The sequence below is a fragment of the Desmodus rotundus genome, chromosome X (genome assembly GCF_022682495.2).
Source record: "Desmodus rotundus isolate HL8 chromosome X, HLdesRot8A.1, whole genome shotgun sequence".
In the NCBI taxonomy this organism is placed as follows: Eukaryota; Metazoa; Chordata; class Mammalia; order Chiroptera; family Phyllostomidae; genus Desmodus; species Desmodus rotundus.
The window spans coordinates 35,604,136-35,619,834 of NC_071400.1; the positions used below are offsets into that span (position 1 = coordinate 35,604,136).

At 34.8% G+C, this 15,699-nt stretch overlaps 1 protein-coding gene across 4 annotated transcripts in view; it reads left to right on the plus strand.

The window, feature by feature from the left end:
• Window positions 1-15,699, plus strand: part of DIAPH2 (diaphanous related formin 2) — an 876,560-nt gene that overhangs the window by 233,313 nt on the left and 627,548 nt on the right. For all 4 annotated transcript variants that reach the window (XM_053916890.1, XM_053916891.1, XM_053916892.1 and 1 more), the window contains one exon: window positions 10,535-10,645. In XM_053916890.1, the coding sequence (XP_053772865.1) occupies window positions 10,535-10,645 (111 nt within the window). The remainder of the gene's footprint in view (window positions 1-10,534; window positions 10,646-15,699) is intronic.

Below are 15,699 nucleotides of genomic sequence, written 5' to 3' on the forward strand. Positions count from 1 at the left end.
TGTCTTGCAAAGCTTGTTTCGGAGGAATTAGGTTTTTCAGATATATCGAAGTTTTCATTACATCACTCAGGCAAAATGACAGGGCTGTTGAGTGGGAGATCTGTGATTTGGAGCCAGGTCTTTGTGATGCCAACACTGGTGTACTGAATTGTCTGACCTTTAAAATGTCACCTCTGCCATAGAGTAGTTTACCCAAACAGTGAGACGGGAATGGCATTTTCTAGCCTTTAGGAAGCTGGACTGAATGGAATGATAAAATGGCAGGTTGTTAACACGTAAACATATGGAAGAATCATAGACATCTTGCTGGGTGTTCAAGATATTGTTGTATATTTAATACAGATGCAAACATTTGCAAATCTCAGTTTGAAATTTTCTATTCTACTGAGCTACAAAAATTAGTAATTTCTTGTGTACAGAGCCTATTACTCTCACAAGAATTTTAAGTGGGTTTTATTTGGACTATTTCATGTGAATGAAAAAATATTAACTAAAAGTTCAAAAATATATTTGGAATGCAGGATGAAAAACAAAAATTTAAAAATGTTATTTAAAAATATAATTAGTGTTACATTTTAACACAATGGCGTTTGTTTTTCTGTAGTATCTATCCTCAGACTTCTCAAAATGTTATTACAGCCCTGGCTGGTGTAGCTCAGTGGATTGAGTTCTGGGCTGTGAACCAAAGGGTCGCCAGTTTGATTCCCAGTTAGAGCACTCATCTGGGTTGCGGACCAGGTCCCCTGTAGGGGGCACTCGAGAGGCAACCGCACATTGATGTTTCTCTCCTCTTTCTCCCTGCCTTTCCCTCTCTAAAAATAAATCAATAAATATTTAAAAAATGTTATATTCTCAGGAAATAATTCTGTTAAAATATAGGACTAATTATGTTCTTAAATAACAACTATATACCTTTTTCTTTTTTTTGCGTGTGTTTTAAAACAGGTTATTAATTTCTCACAATGGATTTCTAGCTCTTCTTTAAAGTGAAATTTTATACCTGTGATTGGACTTTCATTACCTTCAGTACTTCAAAAAATAAAGACAGTAAATCACAATCTTCATATTCTCTCCCTTCATTGAATTATCTAAAGCTTAGTAACATTTTCTTTTTCTTTAATTAAATTTTATTGTATTTTTTCCATTACCATTTATTCCTCTTATACCTCTCCTCCCCCTAGCAATCACCACACTGTTGACCATGTCCATGAGTCCTTTTTGCTCAATCCCTTCACCTCCTCACATACCCCCACCACTTACTGTCATCCTGCTCCCCATCTATGAGTCTGTCCTCATTTTCCTTCTTAGTTCAGTTTATTAATATATTCTACATATGAATGAAATCATACAATATGTGTCTTTCTCTGACTGGCTTATTTTACTTAACATAATGTTTTCCAGATCCATCTATATTGTTGCAAAAGTTAGAATTTCTTTTTTATGGCGAAGTACTATTCCATTGTGTAAATGTTCCATTTTATAAAAAAAGGTTTTATTTATTTATTTTTAGAGACAGGAAAAGGAAGGGAGAAAGAAGGAGAGAAATATCAATCTGTGGTTACCTCTAACACATCCCCTACTGGGGACCTGGCCCACAATCCAGTCATGTACCCTAGAGTGGGAACTGAACCAGTGACCCTTTGATTCACAGGCCAGCACTCAACCACTGAGCCACACCAGCCAGGGCTGTAGACGTTTAATTGCCTACAAATATTTTGTAATGGAGAACACTTTACTTGAAATATTGGGTTGGTTAAAAAGCCCATGTGTTTCTTTCTGTAAAATATAAGGCACGCTTAAAAAAATAAAAGATACATTTTTAATTTTTACCAGTAACTTTATTGATTTGGATATTTTGGGTATGTTGGCTCTCTCCTGTGTGGTATAATGTTGATTGTACTCCATGTTTCGATTTGATCACTATCAACTACAACTGGTCTACCTGACCATGGAACATTGTCCAGCAGGAAATCTCCACGGAACTTCGCAAACCACTTTTGGCACATTCAGTCAGTCAAAGCACCCTCTCCATACACTGCACACATCATTTTTTTTTGTTTTGCATTTCAGCTGCATTTTTACCTGTCTTGAAATAATAAAGGATAATATGCCAAAAATGTTATGTATTTTCTTCTATCCTCAATATTAAAATGGCTACACAAAACTTCACTAATTTTGTTTTTTTTTAAATACACATCGATAGGGCAGCTGTCACAATGCAATTTAACAAAATTGTTTTGAATGAACTTCAAAAGTTTTAAAGAGAACTGATTGTTATTAGAGCCATCATAGTTTTTGGCCAACCGAATACAACACTTTTTCATACCTATATCCTTTTCCTCTTGAATGGTTTAATGTGAGCACAAAGGAGGGCACATTAGGTATGTCCTCCATAAATCTAGGAAGGCTTCAGTGAGGAGGTGATGCTTTAACTAGGTCTTAAAGATATATAGGAACCAGTATTATGGTAGGATGGGAGACAGGAGAAAGACTTCCAGTAAGTCAAAATTGAGGTCAGAGTAGTCAGCGAGTCACTTCACAAAAGAAGACAGAGTGAGGTAATATCAACTTACAGTTGAAAGTGATTTGTGCGTAGTGCAGCAGGAAAAGCTCGGGTACACTGAACATAAACAATAGTGTTTATGGAAAGAGAAAGTAGTATAGTTAACCTCCAATGATGTATTATAAAAAGAGCCCAGTCTTTACAGGCTGCTGTTAGTCTGAAAGGTACTGTGTCTTAACGTGTTTTAGGAGCTGTGTGCAGAAGTGTATTTAGCATGATTTAATACATTTTTAAAGTGTGTTTTCTAACATGCTGAAAATAATGATAAATTTTTTTGCATGTCATCGTTAGATATGGTAAATAAAAACATAGCAGTAAACATACATTCACTGATGTGTAATAGGGTCACTTATCCTCACTTTACCCATTGGATAGATTTATCATTTTAGAACCAAAAAAAGAAACAAAACAAAAGTAAAATAAAACAACCTGAGCAGCCTATAAAATGTCACCAAATCCATCAAGTTAGCCTTATGATGACAAAGACATTTTGGCCTTTAATTGGAGCCTATTAACTCTTCTATGGCGCCACAATGAGACCAGTTATTTCATTTCTGTCCACAGCAGACGAGATGCACAGGTTGTGAGGTTGGCAGAGGGTTCATTCCTGACTGGTGCACTACAATGATCAAGAAGTGACAACTGACAGACTAAAAGCAAGGGAGGAGGAGGTAGAAACTTAATAAAAGACTGGAACTAGAATGAAAAAATTATGACATTTGCTTTCATTTAGTGTCAGAGAAAATAGCCCTAAACATCTCAATAGCTCCTGAGGGTATCTCTGTGTTATATTGTAGCTCACTAACTCAGATATTCATTCATGTCCCTGAGTTGGCAAGAAAAATAAGTTATATTTAGGATGTTTTGTTTAAGAATATGGCAATTATATAATTTATTTCAGGAAGATTTTTAGGCAAAAACACGTAACGCTACATAGACAAACCATCATATATATGCACTGATCCTTTGTAGCTTGATTCTCTCCATAGTGGTTCTCAAGTGTTAATATTTTACTCTAAGCACACTTGTAAATTAGCTGTTAGCACACTCCTACTTTCACACATGAGGAACTAGTTTTGGATAAATCACTTACCATGTGTCAGTAGAGGTACATTTATAACAAAACAAGACACTTCAACTCATGAATAAGGAGAAAATTTGGGAAAAAATAAATACATCTGTTAAATTTTAAGTGTTGAATGAATGCTTGATATACTTAAGAAACTTGTTTTACTTATTAACACTTGTATATTATTACCATGTTTAAAGTAGAGTTAGTACAGTGAGGGGATTGTATAGATATATTTGTACAATGCAGTCATGTTTCAAGTTATCTTATTGGCTTCTCCAGCACATTTTGACACTATTTCATCACTCCTTTATCATAGCTCTCTTAGTCCTCAACTTCTATAATAGTAAGTTCTCCTAGCTTTTCTTTGACCTTACTTTGCATTTAAAATCTCCTGTCTCTGTGCTAGACCCTTAAACACACTGATTTCTAGAGCTTGGTACTAAGTCCTTGGGTCCTTTGCTGAACCTCTTCTGTACATTTTCCATAGGCAGCCATATCCATCCTTATGACATCAGCTAACAGTTATATGTGATGGATCCCTCTCAATTCTTTATTCCAAATTCCTCTTGACTCACAGACCCCATATATTTAACCCTAACCATATATTTAGCTACCTCTTGACTGGGTTTCAAATTCAATATTGTGCTTAACTGTACATACCTTCCTTTTCTTCATCTTTCTTAGCACTCCAGTCCCACCCCCAGTCTAAACTTGCCTTTCTCTTATGTTCCCAATCCTGGTTAACCTTAGCATAATCCACCAAGTAGCATAAACTAGGAATGTAATAATCATCTTCAATTATAATCCTATTTTCCACCATTTCTTCAGTCACCAAATTCTACTAATTCTACCTCCTTAGTGTTGTATTTCCCTTCCTTGGTATGGTTTACCTCCTCCTCCGCTCCTGCTGCCATTTCTTTGCTTCAGGGTACTGTTTTATAATTTCCCTGGAGTCTTACATATCATCTCCACCCTGCATTCTAACCCCTTTTAAACTGTCTTCCACAAAGTTATATTTCTGAAATGCAACTCTCATTACAGCACTGCTCGGAATCCTGCAAAGGCTCCCATAAGACTCGAGAATTAAAGTCTGGTCCTTGTCCACACAATATACTTCATCATTGGGCTGTTGCTTTCTCTCTAGCCTTAGAGTCCACTCCTCTTCTAAAAAAACCTTTTTGGTCTAATCACACTGTGTATAGGTTCCTGAACATTTTATGCTGTTTCGTACCTCTGCCTCCATGCCTTTGCACATGATTTTGTCCTACCTGTAACCCTTGTCCATTTCTTGACTTAATTAACTTGCTCTGCACATGTGTATCTTTCTTGGTACTTATTTTGACATGTTTTTTCCTAACCCCTGCTGGGCTAGGATAAAGAAAGACCTTGTTAATGACAACAAAATACTTAATAAGGTCAAATGTGTGACAGTGTCAATAAAATTTTAAAAGCACAGTTTGTCACAGCTAATGGCAATACGGATAATCTGTTAGAGAGTGCCCTGGAGTCGGCGATTATGGTACTCTGTAGCTCCATGAACTGTGATTAAAATAGATGTTTGTATAGTTTTCAGAGCTGCTAAAATAAATAAAAAGTTCCAGCATTTTTCCACTAATTTTGTGAAGATGTTCCATGTTTAAATATTCCCTTCTCTACCACTTAGGTAAGGAACTGAATGCCATTTCTTTTTGTAGTGATATTCCTCATGCCAAAAAATTTAAGATATTTAAATACTATTCACCTATTATATCTTAACCAATTTATTGGGGGCAGATAGGTGTTACACAGAAAACCCTAAACAAATAAAGAGCCTTGTTTTAGAAAGTTTAAAGTCCATTTGTGATATTCCACTCTCTATACCACACCACACACCCCAGGGTGAAGATAGTAACAGCCTATGATTAAAGACTGCAGATGATTGTTGTAGAAAGAGAATGTACTATTATAGTAAAGGAGGGATTATAATGTGGTAGAAAAACTGATAGTAATTCAGTTTAGTACATACTTATTTATGGCACAAATTATTGGATGTTGTATCACAGGCACAGATTTGGTGCTTTTTATCTAAACATATGCATTTATATGCATATGTTCATTTTTATGCATATGCTTAATAACTAATGTAGATATCATAAAAATCTCTTTATGATGTAAGGAGATTACTGAATAAAAATGCAAATACACAAACTACTTGTTTCTACTGGTTTAAAATCAGAATTGTAGTCCTAGGCTATCGTATTTATTAATAATGGAGAAAATTCACTGATTTCCTGTGATTTTAAAATTTCTGTTCTCATGAAAGCTGTATTTAACAAACATATAGAGAAGACCACTTTGAACTTAGAGCCATTATAGAGAAACTAAGCAGCAGAAGGAACCTGGATAATGGACTTTGTGATATTCAATTAAAGGGCGCTTGTTTTCTTTCTCTACTACAAGGAAAATTGCTGTTCAGCAAGGCCAGATTTGTACCTTGTAGTGTGCTGGAAGGGGTCCAAGACTAAAAGTTATGCAGCCTGAGTTCTACTCATCTTTGTGATTTATTATTATCTGTATGATCTTGGGCAAATTACCTAATCTTTCTAGGTTTTCAGTTTCTTTACCCTTAAATGAGCATATTGGACCAAAGTATTTTATGTTCTCTCTCGCTTCAAAATCCTATAATTCTTTAGTATCTGTCTCCAAAGTTGAATATTTTTTTGAAAATAGATTGAGAGATTCAATTATTCTCTTAAAGGTTTATATACTTGAAAGTTGAGCCATACCAGTTTTGAAACTCTCATTATTTAGTTTTGTACTTCTTTGGAGCTAAAGTTTTCACAGTGGGTCAGAAGCCTTTTTTCTTTAAAGTCTCCAGTGCAGTGCTGTGTAGTCAAACTTTCTGCAGTGCTGTTTATGCGCGCTGTCCAATATGATAGCCACTAGCCACGTGTGGCTCTTGAACACTTGAGCAGTGATCAGTGAGACCAAGCAACAGGATTTTAAATTTTATTTAATTGTAATTAAGTTAAATTTAAATTATGACTCATGGCTCCCTGTTGAGCAGCATGGCTCAGTTTTGTGTGTGTGTGTGTGCGTGTGCGTGTGTGCATGTATCTTAAGAAATGGGGTGGTAGTAAGTAAAGGAGAGTGAGAAACCATTATTTCAGATAGTGGGATGCTGCCCACAGTTCATTGTTATATATATATGGTGGAATCATTTTGTACCTCACTTTTTAAAAAATGTCTTTGTGTTCCATGATATAATATAATAGCCATTTAATTTTTGTTGTTGTAATTGGCATATAATATAGCCATTTTATATTCTCGATAACATCTTGTTAAAATAGTTGTATGTTTTTCTAATTAATCTATAATTTCAAAGCTAGATATTCCCAGTGTATTAAATATGATACACTAGTTAAATTTTATTATCTTACCTACCCTTAATAAACTTTTGTCATATGAATCTATGAATGGAGTAAATGAATCATCTGGAATGTGCTGGAAATTACTCTATATTTGCAGTAAAGTGATATGGTTTAGAATCATGAGTTTCCTACCCTGGCTGGAGTAGCTTAGTGGATTGAATGCTGGCCTGCAAACCAAAGGGTTGCTGGTTCACATTCCTGGGTTGCAGGCCAGGTCCTGAGCTACGGGCACACGAGAAGCAACCACATATTGATGCTTCTCTCCCTCACTTTCTTCCTCCCCACCCATCTCTAAAAATAAAGAAATACATTATCTTTAAAAAATCATGACTTTCCTTTTTGCAGTATGACCTTGTGTAAGTTATTTATCTGCTTTGAGCCTCAGCTTCATCATGTGTGAAACAAGGATAAGAGCAACTTATCTTGTATGATTTTTCTGAGGATGAGTTTAGATGGTGAGTTATGTAAAGCACATAATACTGTCTGGTAACTAGTCATAACAACAATAACGACAGTGGTAATGGTTTGTGAGTTTGTATTTATAAATTCAGAATTCACACAATGGATATTTCATGTTTATTCTTAATATTATTGTCTGCCCTTAAAGCTAATTACATTTTTAAAATTTAATTTTGTAGTTATTTAAATAGTAACAATTATTTTGATTTTGTTCTTGTCCTGTGAAAAGAGCATTAATTTTGTAGTATTATAAAGGAATAGAGATAATTAAGATGACTATTGTTCTCCACATTTATACAATATAAATATTTCCATAAAAGAGCCTTGCTTTAGCAGATGATGTTGTAAAATGACATGAGAGTATGACTATTCCTCTTATGTTATTTGTAATTAATTAGGTATCTCTTAGAATTTGATAAACAATAAATAGTACATTGATAAACCATTGCTATTACCTGTTTTAACTGATGAATTCACTGTTTCCTAATTATTTTATACTATAATCAATGGGTGCAACTTCTTTAAGTTATTTATTCACATATTATATGTAAAGTTTTTAATAGCATTGCAGCATTTATCTTATTAAATGTGAAGTTACAATATTTTGATGTTGACACATTAATTAATTTCATTGACCTTTGCTATGTTTATCATCTCCTGATCTACATACTTTTATTTGCATAAAGGTATAATTCTATGACTCATTAACTAGTTTCTTATGGAAGTGTTCTCTTTACTTGTAGGGTATTAATACAAGCCATTAAGTTAGAATTTCTTCTGGCAAAAACAATCGTAGCAGATGGCAACTTTTCTCTCTATTAATTTTGGATTGGACATGTACTTTGGCTTGTTCGGTCATGTCATAGTTGTGATATAACAAGGATTACTCAAGCAAATATAGCTATGCTCATGTAGAATATACAAACATATCTCAGCCTATTGTAACTATAAAGACTTCAATTTTTTCTTATTGCAAATAGGAGAGTTATATATCTATTAAGGCATAAGTGTAATAATTTACATGCTATGTCTTTTAAAATAATGCCAAGTCGGGAGTCTGTGGGGCTGGGGAGAACAATGGGGAAAAAATGGGACAACTGTAATAGAACAACAATAAAAAGGATTAGATGAAAAAAAGGAAAAAGTAATTATTTTTTACTATCCTCCCATTCTAAAAAATAGCTCTGCTGGATACAGTAATCTTGGATGTGGGTCCTTGCCTCTCATGACTTGGAATACTTCTCTCCAGCCCCTTCTTGCCTGCAAGTCTATGGCCATTAGTCAGTCAGTTGTATGTGTCTTAGCTTGATGTTTGAGCATTCATAGGGAATATATTGCATTGTTCAATTATCATTTTGATATCTAGTAATGTTAGAAACAACCCCTGCAATCCCCTGTAAAGCATGTAACTTTTGATTTTTGAACCTGGGTGTGAGGTAAATGTGCTCATCTCTCAAAGAGTCATCTTAAATGTATAAGATATAGATGTAAAAATAAAAGCGGTATGCCTTTTAATTTTTTCTCTGTACTTGAAAAAAATAATTATCATAATAGTAGGTCTGGACAAGTGGAGTCAAAATACATTTGAAATATATATTTTCGCTAATGTTTTTATTCCATAACATTTTTGTGAGGTAATAAAACTTTATTGGTACAAGGAGGGAGCACACCAGATTAGGCCTGTGGGCTGCAGTTGTCCCATTGTCTGTAGTTTGTCAACTTCTGGTCTCTGTGCTCACTTAATCTTGGCAGCCTCAGGAGATCGGTTGTCATTCAGAGGAGAAAAGGAGGCTTGGGGATTAGAGGGTTGTCTGGTCAGTCTGGGGTCCCTGTAGGACATCCAATAGTAGGTATATTCAGGGGCAGCTGGATTTGTACATGGGGAACCAAAGAGGGGAGAAGACAGAGGTCAGGGTCCCAGCCCAGAAGAGGCCTCAGGGTCTCGGGCACACTAAGCAGATAGAGCAGAGCCCATACTAACTATTGATTTATTTGTGTCCTCTTCTATATATACTAAACATCTTTAGAAATCTGGTATTTTCCAGGAGTCCCCTTGCAGTTTTTCAGCTCTTTGACCACTAGTCATCACATACTTTAAAAATAATCAATTTAAATGTTCAGCTCTTCACTTAAACTATTAGTGGCTATACACTTGAGAGGCATTTTCTAGAAATGCTATTAACAAATAATGTACGGAACACCTGGCAATTAGCATTTTGATAATTAGCTTTTAGCTTGCAATTACCAGAAAATAATTCCCCTTTTATAGTAGAGAACCTCAACAGCAGAAGGTAAGGAAAGTGAAACCCATTTTCCATTGTCAGTATAATTAATGAATCACCTTCACTTGAACAGAAGCCCTTATATTTAGTTTATCCTGCATGCACGTTATTACCAGTATCATAGTACCTTCTAGTTTATCTTAATTCATTTAATTCATTTTTACACATAGTAAATTAATTCATCTTAATCATATATTTTAATACTCTAAATTTTGTGTAAATCCATTCTTATAATAGGATAGAAATAGTATAAATCAATGTAATGATTTCTCTGAGTTATCACTGTTGCCTGTTTAATAGCATAGTACTTTTATAACTTTATTTGATTTATTTTAGAAAAGTGTTTATAACCATATAAAATTCAGGCTAAGTGCACTCTGAGGACAGCTGGATATGTAAGATACATTTCATGATCATTTGAAAGGGCTCTATTTGCATATTTTTGGAACTTTGTGTTTCTCAGGAAAGTGTTTAATATTCCTTCATATTGTTCAGCAAATCATAGAAGTACTTGATCATCCATTATATCTGCATTACAATTTTTCTGCACATTAAAATTGTATTATTATTTTGTTGTTTATACTTTAAAATCATTATCATCCTTAAACTTGTATAAATATTTACATTTCTTATTTTCATAATATATGTATGTATGCCTTTATAGTAGATGGAAAAAATTGTCTGAATACATTAATTAAGTATTTCTTTAAATAATTTTTTAAAAATAAGGTTTGCTTTCTAATTGCAGGTGGCCTGTATGCAGTTCATAAATGCCCTTGTCACTTCTCCATATGAGCTTGATTTTCGAATACATTTAAGGAATGAATTCCTCCGTTCAGGACTAAAAACAATGTTACCAGTAAGTTGAGTATACACATTTATTATGCTGATGAATTTTTACATTTTTCTTTCTTTAGACAAAAATACTTGGAAGAGTGAAGAAATGTGCCTTGCTATTTTCTTTTGTAAAGCGTTAAACATTTTGTAAGCTTTTTTCCTATTGCAGTAATATCAGTCTTTACATGCAAGAGGTGATATATCCAGAATGCTTTTTTAATTCTTGAAGTCAAAAGGGAACTTCTTTTCTTTGAATGTAAATATTGAGAACATAAAAGACTACTTTTTTTGCAGTTTCAATATTTATTTAAATTTTTTCTCTTTTCTTTAAACTTAGATTGATTTTATTTATATTCTGCATAAGTATGCATAGCATTTCAATTAGTATATTCTGGACATATTTCTTAAGATTGTTATTCTTGTTAGAGTAGTCTAGGAACTTTTCTACAGAAAAACAATTTTATTCTTTGAATGTGAATATTTACTCCAATTATGAGAAGCCAAAGAACTTATATGCATGACCCACGGACATGAACTAGGGGGTAGGGATTGGTGGAGGGAACAGGGGTATTTGGTGGAGGTGGGCAAAGGGGGAAAAATTGAGACAACTGTAATAATATAGTCAATAAAATATATTAAAAAATAAAAACAAAAACCATTTTTGAAATAACTTTATAGGCTTGATCTGAGATAAATGAACAAACATGTTCTTTAAATGCAAATGCAAGAGCAGTGACTTTATATTTTATTTAGTATGTTAACTGAAGAAGAGAGATTTTGTTCCAGACGATGGCATTGTTAAAGGAGACAAGTAAAATCTCACTGGTCTGTTCATTTAAGGTACTTAGGTCACACATGAGAAACAAAAAATAAAAATAAGAGAGGAGAAAAAAACCTGAAGAAAGAAAAACACAAAAGAAATGTCAGTGAGCATGTATATAAGACTTAGCAGTCTAGAAACAAGACACAGCCTAATCAGGGACAATTCCTGATGAAGCAGAAGTGTGATGCATGGGTCAGTTACTTGTGTGTCTTAACTGAAAGTAGTTGAAAGGCATCATCATACAATGGCTGACTGTGTCTATTGACAACGATTTTAATCAGATGTATGATTGGGTCTATTTTAGAAATTTCTATATCAGTTCCACTTTGCTTGATTCTTTAACCCATGAATTTAACGACCAAGGAATTTTTTTATTTTTTAAAATATGCATTTTATGTATTGATTGTAAGTATATTTGGTTATGGTACCATAGTTGACCCAGTTTTTTTGTCCCCTCTCTTCCCCTCTACCCTGCATCTCCCCTCCCACTAGCTTCCCCCACCTTAGTTCATGTCCATGGGTCGTACATAGAAGTCCTTTGGCTTCTCCATTTCCTATACTATTCTTAACCTCCCCCTCTCTATTTTGTATGTATCATTTATGCTTCTTATTCCCTGTACTTTCCCCCCCTTCTCCCCCTTCCCTTCCTTGCTGATAACCCTTTGTGTGATCTCCATTTCTGTGATTCTGTTCCTGTTCTAGTTGTTTGCTTAGTTTTTGTTTTTTAGGTTCAGTTATTGATAGTTGTGAGTTTGTTGTCATTTTACTGTTCATATTTTTGATCATACTATTTTTCTTATATAAATTCCATTAATATTTCATATAATAAGGGCTTGGTGATGATGAACTCCTTTAACTTGGCCTTATCTGGGAAGCACTTTATCTGCCCTGGCATTCTAAATGCTAGCTTTGCTGGCTAGAGACATCTTTGATGTAGGTCCTTGCCTTTCATGACTTGGAATACTTCTTTCCCACCCCTTCTTGCCTGCGAGTTTTCTTTGGAGAAATCAGCTGATAGTCTTACTGGAACTCTTTTGCAGGTAACTGTCTCCTTTCCTGTTGCTGCTTTTAAGATTCTCTCCTTATCTTTAATCTTGGGTAATATAATTATGATGCACCTTGGTGTGTGCTTCCTTGGTTTCAAATTCTTTGGGACTCTCTTGGCTTCCTGGTCTTCCTAGAAGTCTGTTTCCTTTACCAGATTGGAGAAATTCTCCTTCATTATTTGTTCAAATAGGCTTTCAGTTTCTTGCTCTTGTTCTCCTTCTGGCACCCCTATGATTCAAGTGTTGGAACATTTAAGATTGTCCCAGAGGTTCCTAAGCCTCCCTTCATTGTTTTGAAATCTTGTTTCTTCATTCCATTCTGGTTGAATGTTTATTTTTTCCTTCTGTTCCAAACCGCTGATTTCAGTCTTGGTTTCGTTCCTGTCACTGTTGGTTCCCTGTACATTTTCCTTTAATTCACTTTTCATAGCCTTCACTTTTTCCTCTATTTTGCGACCATACTCACCCATTTCTGTGACCCTTTTTACCAGTGTTTTGAACTCTGAATCTGATAGGTTGGCTATCTCTTTATCTCTTAGTTCTATTTTTGGATCTTTGACTGGTTCTTTCATTTGGGCCATATTTTTTTTTGTCTCGGCGTACCTGTTATGTAGTAAGTGGCAGAATCTTAGGTGTTCCTCAAGGCGGGGCAACCCACGTTGCTGTGTTGTGGTGCTGTATGTGGGGGAGGGGTCGGAGAGGGAACAATGCCACTTGCTTGGCTTTCTGCTGACTTTCAGTCATTTCCCCGCTACCCACAAGCAGATTGGGCCCTTGTGGTGCTGATTCCCAGGTGGGTGGGTTTGTGTAAGTTCTAGGACCCACTGGGTCTCTCCACCAAACTCTCCTGTGAGGCTGGGAGTTTCTTCCACCCCTGCAACCCCCACACATTTTTACAGCTAGAGTTTTTGAGGCTTTATTTCCCAGCCCTGGAACTGTGGTTTGTGAAGTCTATCTTGATCTGCAGTTGTTCCTCCTGGTTTATCTGCATACAAATATGGGACTGCCCAGTCCACCAGCTGCTGCCTTGCTGCGGGTCCTCTCCACCCCAGCTGCCTGTCTCCACCCCTCCTGCCAGTCTGGATGAATGTTTCATTCTTTTGACTCTTTGGTTGTCAAATCAAAGGAGTCAAAACAAAGGATGTCAAAACAATAGAGTTCGGTTTTCTGGTAGTTCTGGTTATTTGTTTCTAAATTTGTTGCTGTCCTTCTTTCAGTTGTGCGAGGAGGCAAAGTATTTCTACCTACACCTCTATCTTGGCCGGAAGTGCAACAACCAAGGAATTGTTTGCAGTGAATAAAAGCAACATTTTAAGTGACCCATAGGGAGGTTTCAGTGTGCAATTAACATAGGCATGTTATATAACTAATTAGAGTGTGTGCAACACATTTGTTCTTGTTTTGTCAGAAATATTTTTTCATGAAATGTCTTTGACCTTCATAGCTAGAAATAATGTATGGTCTTCATTCTAGTTTGCTTTTGAATTGCCTGCTGATTTGTTTTCCTGCTTGTCCTGCTAGGGTTGTTCTTCTCTTTCTAGGAGGCTACTGATAATGTCTTCGGGCGCTTGTTGGCTATAGGGACTCCTTAGCATCCTCTACTCATTTACTAATATGTCATGTTTTTGCCTTAGTTTTTATTATTACCCTTTTATCTTTTATTCCTCTCTATTTATAATTGAACATCCATTTTTCTCCCTTACACTACTGAATGGTTGGTCAAGAAAGCTGTGACTCTCATTTCAATGTATTTAAGTCCTCATTTTCAGAAAGAATATGTATCGTAGCTCTTGCATTTACCTTTTGAACTTTTGTCTGCGTGTCTCAATTTCTCCTGGGTCCAGTGGTCTCATAGTATGTTATTTTTTTTAATTACAGTGACAGCTAAGATTTTGCAGCAGTATTTCTCAGCTACACTTGCCCATTTGTTCTATAGCCGTATATAAAGCCTCTTGTGGCACATGTGCTTCTTAATATAAATATTCTTAAAATATGATTCTAGTTATATTTTTCTTTAAGTATCACACTTCTTTAATATCCCCTACTTCTCAGCAGGAGAAGTGTGGCAGGTGTCATGTTTCTGTTTCTTAAAGTTTTGGAATAGAACCTTTAAGGATTTTCAGCGTTTTTTTTTTTTTTTTTTTCCTCCCTGAAACCATGGAGTATAATATGGCTCTGGTTGTCAAGCATGATATTGGTCATATCCTGGTAAAAAGAGACTATCAAGATATTATTGAGGGTGGGCAATAGATGTTTTTTTGAAAAAAAAAATCATTCCCAGGTATTCCTGATGTCAAAGATAATCTGAATTCAGGCAGAGCCTGAGATCAGAGATTTATTCTTTAATGACATAGATTTCACTGCTGCTGCTGTTGTTACAGTTTTATTTTCACAATATGGAGCAAAGACCAGAGTGGTCATGCTTTAATGTACATTAGATGTACTTAACATGTCAACTATCTTACTAACTCACTATTAACTTACTACATATATAAATTTAAACCACTAGAATTCATAATAACATTAAACATATTTTACACATACAATGACACTTAAAAATATAATAATAGATGAGTCTTTAATAACCTTTCTTGTTTTCCTGTTCTTATTATACCTTGTTATAACAAGAGGATCTCCCTGATACTTTAGAATATAGCAGCTAATTAGATGTGGCCATGGCTAATATTAGTAGTTGGCATATGGATCAAAAATTATTATTATTTGGAATCATTAAGTAATAGTCAAGAATAGTTCTCAGTATTTCAGTAACCCTGAGACCATCATAATATTATAGTAGTGTAAAATGTTTTTCATATAATTATCAGACTCAAGTACAATTATTTTAATTAATATTCTGTAAAAATTTATTTTCAAAATTCCCCCATCTCTATGGATAAATTATAGTATTTAAAGTTGAAAATGACCTTTTCATAAATTTGCTTTAGTACTTTGGAATAAATGAGTTATTTTATACTACACAGTGATTTTTGAAATAGTTTTCCTGTGTAGTTAACTTATATTGATTTCTTATGAAGTCTTCCTGTGCCTCTTCTTTGAAGTAGGAAAATATTAGTAAATCAGATATGGGAAGGAACACGATAGTAAGAAGTTGTATCTGTAGGCAACAGGCATTCTTAATTTATTTTAAAAGACTGACACACCATTCCTTATACTTTGGATGACTCCAATTTGTTGCTTGGCTGATAA